General features: G+C 39.1%; 1 protein-coding gene across 1 annotated transcript in view; it reads left to right on the forward strand.

The window, feature by feature from the left end:
• SORCS2 (sortilin-related VPS10 domain containing receptor 2) overlaps window positions 1-11,432 on the forward strand; it is a gene marked incomplete at its 5' end in the record, with an annotated part of 50,572 nt that overhangs the window by 8,762 nt on the left and 30,378 nt on the right. The window contains 4 exons of the mRNA XM_009580589.1: window positions 6,217-6,337; window positions 7,669-7,802; window positions 8,377-8,505; window positions 9,937-10,108. Coding sequence (XP_009578884.1) covers window positions 6,217-6,337; window positions 7,669-7,802; window positions 8,377-8,505; window positions 9,937-10,108 — 556 coding nt within the window. The remainder of the gene's footprint in view (window positions 1-6,216; window positions 6,338-7,668; window positions 7,803-8,376; window positions 8,506-9,936; window positions 10,109-11,432) is intronic.

An 11,432-nucleotide genomic window follows, 5' to 3' on the forward strand; every position in this document is an offset into this window, starting at 1 on the left:
AGGGAAGCTTCTAGCAGCTTCTCACAGAAGCCACCCCTGTAGCCCCCTTCACCAAAACCTTGCCATGCAAACCCAATACAACATGCTTGGACATCTTTGCTTAGGTGCTGCCCAGAGGAAATTAGACATGTTACCCAAGATAGAGCCACTGAGATTGCCCGTATCACCTGTATGTAGGGTCCTCAGTTGACCCTGATTCAAACCCTAGGTTTTATTTTCAGCAGTTTTATACATTTGAAGGCTCTCCACCCCCAGCTGGCATGTCAAGTTAGCAGAGTGTGTCAACGGGGCAGTACAGGGCTATGCAGACAAATTCTGCTACCTTGGCAGCATGCTGTTTCGAACATCATGGTTGATGACAAAGTCATGTAGAGGAGAGCAATAGCCAACACAGCACTTGGGAGATTAAAGCAGCATGTCTAGAATGAATGAGGCATCTGATTTCAAACAAAAGTAGCTGTGCATCACACAGTTGTCATCACTAGTCTTCAGTACAACTGCAAAACTTGGACAATTTAAGTTGCTACATTAAACATCTGAATAAATTCCACATGTGCTCTCTTTGTGACAGCAGTACAGCAGGATCACTCCCGCCACTGTGAGGTCTTTGAGTGTTCTCAGATATTCAGCAGTAAAGCAAAACTGTTGCAGGTTCAGCTATGTTGCTCTGGGGATCTGATGGGTATATCAGACATCAGGCTGCTCAAAGCCATTTGCTTTGTCCGGAGGCAATACAGCTAACAGCTCAAAGGTAAACCACCATAATATTACAAAAAGTTGCTCAAGGCGTGTCTTAATTTATATGGCATTAGATCCATGATATGGGACACTGCAGCTAAAATCTGTCTGCTCTGGCAAAGAATGTTTTGGTGCTGTGAAAGCCTATGAACAAAATCCTGAAGAACATGCAGAAAAGCTAAAGAGGAAGGCAAGTGTAGTGGTTATAAAAAGAAGTCTGTGACATCTGAGATGAGCAGTGTGTTGTCAAGATCAGGCTCGTTTCTCCTGAATGAAGCCATGGAAGCTGCATGTTTGCCTAATAAGTCTTTGGGAGTCTCTAGCTTTAGCACCATCATGGCTTCAGTCAGGTGGTTTGCAAGTGACACAGACAGCAGGCGACACAGCTATTGCTGTTCATCTGGACCAAGAACTATTGAACTACATCTATTGAATAGATGCTCTTTTCTATTGAATAGAAACGTGAATTTACTGGAAGAGATTATCATTGCATATAATTTCTGTTAAATTAGATCCCCCTGATTATGAGCTTTATCAGGAACAGAAATAGCCAGCAATCCTCCAATAGTTTAAATGAGTTAGCTTAAAAACTGCATTAGACTGTCTTAGCTATCAAATGATGCAATCAAATTAAAAAATGATGTGCTTGTAAACAAACTAGGAATAAATGTACAAAGTTGTTATGGCAACTGAAACAATGAAGTTAAAATTATGGATCCCAAATTCTTGCAAATAAAAGTAAATGAATGTCCAAGGTAATTGGAATTTCTTTCAAAAATTATTTATCACAGCATCATCTTTCATAGTTTCAACAGAATTGATTTGATGGCTTTCTAATGAAATATAATTAATCAAGAAGAAGGTTTTAGTAGCTTATGAATTACTATCATCTTGCTATTTAACTTCGAATCATCAGTTACACTTGCTGCACTGTTGCAGTTTTTTCCATTCATAAGATTTTATTGGACGTATATATTTTACACCTGTGCAATTAGATTGTGATTGCTGTTATGTATTGCTTTATTATAGCTCATATTTTTGTCTAATCCATTGAATCCCACTTAAAACATGCCTTTCTTCCTTACTTTGGAAAAATACTTCTTTTTAATTCTAGTGATACTTGGCAATGCATTTAAACAGGCTCCTATGATGTGTCTACAAAACCCTGTCCTCAATAGGGCAACAAGTGTTATTGCAGCAACAGCATTAATAATCATGAGGCCATGTTTTCAAACAGTTTGCTAAGCTGGGTGCATGTAACGTGCTGGATTCCCTAGGAAATTAGCCCTAGAAGTTACAAAGCTGTATGGCTGCATTTTTCATGGGGTTTGTGGCCGTGCTGGGACACTTCCTCGAAGCTCAGGAATTTTACTTAAGCCAGAGAATGGTGGAATCAGTGGTGCAGTTACTGTGCTCTGTCAGAATATGGTTTTCAGTCTGTAGAATTAGAACAGCCATAACGGCTTTTTGTTTTGCAAGAGGCTGCACTAACAGGCAGAAAGGTTATTTCTGTCTTTTGCTAAAAATCATAGAGGAGAGGCTTATAGTTCGCCCGTTGAAGTAGTGCCTTTGCTGTATACACATATAGTTTGCACATAGCTTCCATATTATTCTAGTAGAATTTGCATAATTTCTAGAGTAATTTATTTAATTTTTATATAATTATAGGATACGGGACTGGGCAATATCTCAAAAGTTTATCTAATCTCTAGCTCTAATCCTGATGTTTCACTAATTTCTTCCTCCAGTGAGGGAGAATAAACAGCCTCAATAGCTTGTATCATTACCATTACAGAATCACAGAGTCACAAAATGATTGAGGTTGGAAGGGACCTCTGGAGGTCATCTGGTCCAACCACCCTGCTCAAGCAGGGCCACCTAGAGCCAGTTACCCGGGACTGTGTCCAGATGGCTTTTGAATTCTCCATGGATGGAGACTCCAGAATCTCTTTGGGCAACCTGTGCCAGTGTTCCATCACCCTCACAGTAAAAAAAGTGCTTCCTTAAAATTCAGAGGGAACCCCCTGTGTTTCAGTTTGTGCCCATTGCCTCTGGTTCTGTCACTGGGCACCACTGAAAATAGCCTGGATCTGTCCCCTATGCATTCTCCCTTCAGGTATTTATGTACATCGATATATAAATATCGATGAGCCTTCTCTTCTCCAGGCTGAACAGTCCCAGCTCTCTCAGCCTTTCTTCTTAGGAGAGATGCTCCAGTCCCTTCATCGTCTTCGTGGCGCGTTGTTGGGCTGTCTCCAGTCTGTCCATATCTCTCTCTTACTAAGGAGCCCAGAACTGGACACGGCACTCCAGGTGCAGCCTTGCCAGTGCTGAGGAGAAAGAACTGGAGAATTGTGTAGCTGTATCTTTTCAGTTTATTGATCCTTGTCTTTCCTCCTTTTTGCTCCTTCTTCAGGTCTCTTTGAAGATAACTCTTCAATCTATAGCAAGATTCTTTGAAGACATTTTGTTGTACTTTTCAGTTTTATCTTTTCCAGAGAAAAACCCAATTCTTTCAGTCTTTCTTCATTGGTTGCATTTTCTAAGCAGCTTATGAGTCATCCTTGCCCCTCTTCAAATTCATTTTTAGTGGGTGTATAAATATCCATATAACATCCAAAATTAGACATCATATTCTTTCAGAGGCTCCACCAGTACAAGTTTATCAAAATAATTGCCTCCATGTCTTCTGTTTTCCAGTTCTGAATACTACCTAGAATTAGTCTTGCTTCTTTTGCAGCAACATTGCATTCTTGTTTTAATTTCCCAGAATTCCCCAAGCCTTTTCTTTGGTGTTTGAAAGTTATTCTCCATTTTGGTTTTGCACCTTTGTTGTTATGTTTTTCCTAGGAGTACTTTTTGCAATTGGTTTTGGAGTATTTAATCATGTTGATTTCTGACCATTGCTTCCACCAGTCAGTGTCCGCTCCCTTCCTTCTGTGTTATCTGCAAAATTTTGTGTGTGTTTTTTATTTGACCACATGGGTGTTAATAAAAATGTTGACTGTGGACCCATCATATCTTTGTGATACGTATCTCAAAGTATTTCCCTGTTTGATAACTACTTTTTGAAAATGGATTTTTCTAATTGGCTATGTACTCCCATTCCTCATTACAATGGTTTTGCCTGCACTGATGTTTTCCTTTTTAAGTTGAGTCAGTGTCAGCTAGAACTGCGTAACGGTTTTAACAAAGGTCAAAATATGCTACATGTTCTCCTTTCCTTTTTCCACTAAGCCAGTTACCCTGTAAAAGAAGGAAATTACATTAGTTTGACATGATTTGGTTTTGACAAATCTGTGGTGGCTGTTTCTTATCATTTTAATTATTAATAGTTTAGAGATTTTGTTTTATATTTTCAGGAGAATTTCATTATTCTCTTCTGCATTGAACTCAAACAACCATCTTCTTCCTTTTTTCCTGACTAATCTGCCTGAGATAGGTAACGTGAATGAAGAAAATTTCATCTGTTCCATAGAAAATACTTTTCTTGAGGCAGGATTGAAGCTTTGACAGGACTTGGCTCCTTGTACTTCAACGTATTTGTTGATAAATGAGTTAATAATAGAAATGTGACCAATTTGTAAAGTTTCGTGGTATCTAAAGAAGCATTCGTTGAGGTAGGTAGCTGCATACCCATGGTGAAGTCTGCCTTATATTAGTACCTTGTATGGAAAAAATAAGATTTTTAAAAAACAGAGGTACAGGTATTTAGCATGCAAAAGACACTTCATGCCTGTCAGCAAAGCCAGTCATATTGAAGCAGGCATTGTGGAAAAAGCATGAGACCACCTAAGTAGTCACTTTATTTATTGAGTATGTAACTACAAGTGAATAAGATTTTATGGTGACAGCAGCTCTCAGGATCCAGCTGAACCAGAAGAAGGAACCAAACCTGTAGGTCTCGATGAGAGAAGTGGGACCACACACCTATGTGCACATACAGCCAGTGGGCTGAGCCATATTTTTTAGTTTCTGTGTATTGTTTCTACTGCTGAGCCATAGGTAGATTGAAAAGGAAAGTTAGATGATCCAAGTCCTTTAATCTCAGAGCCTTACTAAGAAAAGAATAAGACATACAAACTAAATGCACGTGTTTCTGTTTAATTAAGTGCACTTCTGATGGTGAAGTTTCCTGTGAGCATGGATTGTTTCATCGTTATAATGTGGGCAGTATGGGCAGTAATCTATAGATACCTACATCCCTGTGCTATGGCTGAGAAGCAAAGACACCAGAAAGGAAAGGGGGAAATTACTGTACATCTTTAGTCTCTGCGACTATTTTTCAGCCTCTTTGGTAGACTTCAGAGCTCTACATCCATCTACCAGGGAGGAGGCTTAGTGTGATGATGTTGCCTGTGTGCTGCAGAGAATCCACCATTTCCTCACTTCTGGTCTACCCTCGTTCCACTTTGAACCTGGTATTCAGGACAGGAGAAATGACTGTGCGCAGCAGAATGCTTTTAGCAAAACTGTACAAAAGCGTCTGGATTTGAACAAAACTGAGGGCAAAACAAAAGGAATGAATTAGTTTGGAGAATGCTACTAAGGCTTGGAATATGAACTCTCTGCAGTATGCACTGCGCAGAAATTGTTGGCTTCAGAATCAACCTTAAATTCTTTGGCAAATAAGCCACATAAGCCTGATACAAACCACAAATACATTTGACTTTTGCCCAAATAGAGTCTTTATCCCGTCTAATTTGTTGCTGGATGTCATACCTACCCGTTTTGTTTTGGAAATAAATATTCTGACTTTGAAAATGTTGGCTGCTTTGAAAGTGCAGCTTGGTTTTTAAAGCAATGAGATTTCAATTTTTTTTTTCAAAAAGAAATCTACAGTTTGTGGCTGGTTTTTGTTATACATTGGACTATCTGAAATGAAGAGGAGTCCAAGAGTTCCTCAGCACAATGTGTAGATTCAGTGCATTCGTTGGAAATGAATACAATTTCATGATACTGTTGTGAGTTCAAACAATAGCAAATTGCCATCTGAAATCTGTAGAAGTTAAAAAAAAAAAACCAACAAAAACAAGAAGTTGCACTATAATCATAAGCATTGAGTGACAGAGCTGGAAATTGAACCTGGTGATCCTGGGTTCTGCTCCCTGATCTGAGCTCCCTCTCAAAATCTGAGAGCTCTGTGTGTTTCATATAACAAGATAGTATAAAAAATGTTGGGTTCCAAATTAGAAAAGGTAGTATATTTCCAATTAAATTTCTGGATAGTTTGCTGGGGAAAAAAAAAAATCTCTGATCTATGAGCTATATTTTTTCATTGTAAAGTTTCACGGACAATTGGCAAATGTTTTCTAACTAGACACATTGTATATGAAGAGGAATGAAAGTGGAAAAAAAATTAACCAGGGACCTTTAGTAGGGAACCATGACCGAAGGAAAAGATAGAACTGAAAATTGGTATCTCAGATGTATGTTATTTCTTTCCAGTAAGATTTTACTTTCGATCTTTTTGTTCAGAGTCTTTGGACATATTAGCTACCGTTCAGACTGGGAACTGGTGAAGGTGGACTTCAGACCATCCTTTCCCAGGGAGTGCACTGATGATGACTATGAGTCCTGGGAGCTCACAAATCTACAGGTATTCATGGTCTTATGTTAACTGCCATGACTTTTCCCTAGAGTTCCATGTAGAACTGTGTGCTAGGAACATGTTTTCAAATAGAATTTGGACGCTACATCCCCAGCTTTGATCTCCTTATGTTGGTATTTGCTGATTTTACAATAGTTCAAAATGGGGGAGGGTTTTGCGTTCCCTTTGGTTGTGTGTGATCTGTGTCCTGGAAAAGGTGGAAGTATATCTCGTGGTCTGCTATAATAATAGGTGGTCCTGCTGGATTATGAAGCATATACCATAAACTGAAGTGTGTAATATTGATTGAAGCAATTTCAACATGCAGTCATATGTTCTGCCAACTTCCTGACCACATACTGTACTCATATATAAATTGCCATAAGCAAAGCCCATTCCAGAAGTAATTTAGGATCTCAGTGGACCGATCATGTAATGGAGTCCAGTTGTTTTGGGCAATACCATTTCTGCAGTAATGCATTAAGGCTGTGCTAATCCTGGTGCTCTGGCCAAATCCAATTTTGGGAAGCTACATTCTCTATACAATGTATTGATTAAAGAGACCAATGTGAAGGTTTTTTACATTAAATGGAATATGTCATATTTATTCATCATTATTCTGATTATTATGTTTGTGCTTCTTCCAGTACATTTGTTCTCTCGCTCTCTGCAGGGTTGGGGTTTTTTTGCATACTATTCCAGCTCTCCGGCTCTCATTTTCTAGTTCTCATGCCTAATTTTACACTTCTTGTTTGGGAATGCTGTGTATTTACTAAAAATGTTATGCAGATCTGAGCCTAAAGAGTAACAGTATCTTGGGATATTGGCATTGAAATGTCTTTCAGAAATTAGAAGCTACTAAGATGACTTTGACAGAGTACTTGCAGCTGCCCAATTACCAATGGAGTGTGTTCAGATAGTCTTCATTCTACATGTGTCCACATGCCTGGTGCTTCCTGTTGACTGCTGACACGAGACATGGTGATTTAGATAGAGCATCAGCCATCTGCCTCCACACTGAATTTTTAAATGGACAGTTGTAGGGTTGTGCCTAGATTGCGCACACATGAAACATGGGTTAAATTGCACTTGAATTTCCATGTACATCTTTGGATTTGTGCCCTGAAATATAGCGTATGTTATAATTCTGCAATGGCCTGTTAGTGGACAGCAGTGGATATGAGAGCTTTGTATATCTATACATTTGAATATAAGAGAGTTGAGACTTGATACAAGTTTACAGTCTTGGCAGCAAGTGCAACCTTTCTCATGACAATGTCAGGTCACGTCTGTGTGGTGTAGGTTGTGGTGTGCAATAAGTGTGGTGCTTTGATGTTCAGGGTGATCGTTGCATCATGGGCCAGCAGAGGAGCTTTCGGAAGAGGAAGATTTCATCATGGTGCATTAAAGGGAGAAGTTTCACATCAGCTCTCACATCCAAAGTTTGTGAATGCGTGAACTCTGATTTCTTATGGTGAGTCTGTCTGTGGACCTTTTGATTTATTGCTGATAAATAGTTAGAGTTTGAGATGGGTTTATTTTCCTCCTTTTGCCCCTCTCCCTGTGTATAAACAAATAGGCAACCTGTTACTTGAATAACAGGTTGCTTTTGGATTTGCCATGTTTTAAGTAATTGTTTCACCTGACTGAACAAATCCTGATGTTTTTCTCTATTGATCAAGACTTGAAAAATGACCATTGGATTGATTTATAAGGCAGGCAAGCCCTTTCTATTTGCAAATGAAGCAAAAAGCAGAAGAAATGTGTTGGTCTGAGTGGCAAAGGAAAGCTTTTAAAAATCTAAGCTACCAAGAGAGTTAATTTTGCAGAACTGACACAGTGATTACAACCAGTTTTTTCCCCCAGGTGTACACAACTCCCGTTGAAATTAGACTTAGAACAGAACTGGCTTCATCAACTTGTATGTTCAGCTGGTAGAATAATACTAAAAAAATCTTTGTACTCTTAAAAAAGTAATTTCATTCACCCCAAATTAGACTGCTGAAGGAAGTGGGGATAGTAACACACTTGGTATTGATGTTTTTCAGTGATTATGGGTTTGAGCGCTCTGCACTTCTGAAGTCGGAGTCTAGCAAGTGCTTTGCTGACTTTTGGTTTAACCCAGAAGCACCTCCTGAAGACTGCGTGCTGGGGCAGGCGTACACCAGCAGCACTGGGTAAGCTGATTTTGCGTTCAACTGGCTCGCAGAGGCTTCCACAGTGGGGGAGAACATTCCAACCAAGAGCCACAAAAGTGGTTTTAAGGAAATGTAAATAAGGCAAACTGTAAAAAAATGGGAAATGCAAAAGTTCTGACTCTGGCTTAGAGCATGTGCAAAAGCTTCCTACAGAAGAATGAAAGAGAAATGTTACTTTACATGTTTACGGCAGTTCAAAAACCCACCCATTTGAGAAGAGGGGGAGCTGTCTTGTTCCCAGTATTTTTATTTTCTGTTTTGTAACTGCATTTTGTAACCATTGCTACACTTCTGATAGGAATGTCCATTCAAAGGCTTTTTTTTTTTTTTTTTTTTAGCCCTTTGCTTGAGTTCAGACCAATTTTCAGTTTGAATCCAATGAATTACTTACTCTCAGGAGCCAGTAACATCTCACTGAACTTCCCAGTCTTTCACTTCCACAGGGGTAAGGAGTTCTGTGCAGAACAGATTCTTTTCCTGACCATATGGGACACTCAGAATCAAAGGAAAGCTTTAGTAACTGTAAACAATACCACATAGAATATACACTACAATGTAGTCTGACGTCTGTGCTGAGAATAACTTGCAGCTGGCATCTATTCTGGCTTATCATAACATCATCTCTGTCGGTTGTGGAGATGAGAACCAAATGATGAAATGTCAAATCTGGCAGTAGAATCACGGTCTCTGTGTATATTTGCCTTACCAAGGAAAATGATGCCTTTTGGGTTGTGGCTGACAGCTGTGATATACAGAATAGGAATTCAAAAGAGTGAAATCTGACTCCAATTTTAAAGGATGTTTAAAAATAACATACCTGAGTGAAACTGATCTGTAAATAATTACTGTAGACATCCAAGTATTTCATTATTAGTTCTTCAAAAGCGTTAGGCTTTTCACCCTTTTATACTGTTATGTTAAAGAAATGCTTTAAGTGTTTTAAGAAATGCATAGATTTGAGAGCAGCAGATAAGCAATTGATTCTGGCTTAATGCAAAAGCTGCTTGATTTAATTTCTTCCTGATCTTTGGGGTTTGAACCAAGACCTCTAGAGCATCGAAGACTGTTGAACGCTAGGAAAGGGTATGGCAGAGAGGACAGCAGACTATCTAGCCTCCTGGAGGGCTGGTCAGGTGTGTTTCTAAATTTGAAAAGGCAGACTCTTCCAATGCATACAAGTGAAATCCTCATTGTGCTCCACACCCTCTTTCTTCAACAGGTTTTACTCAGTAAAGGCAATGTCCACATCAAAGTATTTGCATCATGAGTTGGTTTTGATCATCTGCAATCTTGTCTGTTCGTGATCCGAAGAATATTCATTAGCTACAATCACACTCGCGTTCGGTGCCTCTGATGGCATTCTCCTGCTCACCTCTGATTCATTGTGCTCGCTGCTTACTCTTTTTGCAGGTATAGGAAAGTTGTTTCTAATGTGTGTGAAGGTGGTGTAGACCTGCAGCAGAACTTAGCACAGCATATGTGTCCATTGATTGCTCCCAAGGGACTTCAGATCAGCATCAGAGAAGAAAGCCTGGCTGTTAAGCCTGGAGAAGACATCACGTTCGTCGTCAGACAAGAGCAGGTAGTAATGAACATTGACTTTATGAAAGTTTCCTCACTATTTTTATGGTTCCCTTCTCTCCTACCTGCTTTGCTGCTGAATGAGATTAAGTTGTGCTTGAGACAAAGACGAATATTGAAACTAAAGACTAAATATTGAAACTTCTGTTTTCAAGTGAATCAGACAATCCAGTAAGCTCAGTGAACCAGCAAGTTCTGTCCACAGAACAGGATTTGTCTCCTCAGCAGCATGGTCAGTCATGATTCCTTAAAGGCATCGACTTCTTTGAAAATCAAAGGAACTGAATTGCCAAAGTCTCCTTGGACTGAAAATTTCAAATCAGAGAAGAACAGAAATGCAGAGAACATTTAATAGTCTGGTTTAAGTGGTTTTGAGAATCTGCCTTTCAGAAAGGAATCAGCAAAGCTTTACAGAAATCAGTAAATAGCATAGCATAAGAACATGTATTACATATTAGTTGTGTTGCCAAAGATACAGGGTTTTTTTCTGTTTATTGAGAGAAACAATGCCCTAAGGCCCTGACCAATGGCAGCGAGTAACTTTTGGATGAATTGTTTGCCATGGGTACCTTTCTTAATGCTTGCTTTTTAGTATTAGGCTCTAACTGTTGTGCTCAGGTTACCGGCGTATTGTACTTCCTGGCTAACCCCACTGATTTGCAAGAACTTGAAGAAAGTTCACACATTTTGGCAAACTTGTGCGATATAAATTGGGCACTTGGGATTTATTTTTGTAATGGAATCAAGAAGGTTACGTGCAGAACACCAGGCTGCTTAACGCTTCACAGGCTCTGCGTCCCAACGCTTGCAGTGCCCCAAGAACTGTGTGGCAAGTTATGCTGCCTTCTCTTTTATCATTTGTTTGGAAATGTTTATTGTAAGAATAGAGCATTTGGTAGCAATTTTGACTGTAATGATTTTGATTGGCAGTTTGATTTTTCTTTCCTACTATGTAGATTTTGAAGCTTTCATTAATCTCTGTGGCAATACGTAAAACATTTAAAACTGTTCAAAAATCTTTAGAAGTCAGGGATCTTGAAGGAAATCCCGTGCTGTGTTTTCTGATGAAGTCTTTGCTTGGTACATCGAAGGCAGGTTTAGAAGAAATGTAACAGTTTGCTGCCCCCTATGGCTAAGAATAATATTTATACTCAAATGTCCTGAGTGTTGCATAGGATTTAAGCTATACAACAAAGTCTAATGAGAATTCATAACAATTACTGAGTTTAAGAAACAGCTCTACTAGGATGAACCAAAACATACCACTTTCTCTGCTGAACAAAATTAATTTACTGGTTTATGTGAATGCATGTTACTAGGTGCAG

The sequence above is a fragment of the Fulmarus glacialis genome, unplaced genomic scaffold (genome assembly GCF_000690835.1).
Source record: "Fulmarus glacialis isolate BGI_N327 unplaced genomic scaffold, ASM69083v1 scaffold9286, whole genome shotgun sequence".
Taxonomy (NCBI): Eukaryota; Metazoa; Chordata; class Aves; order Procellariiformes; family Procellariidae; genus Fulmarus; species Fulmarus glacialis.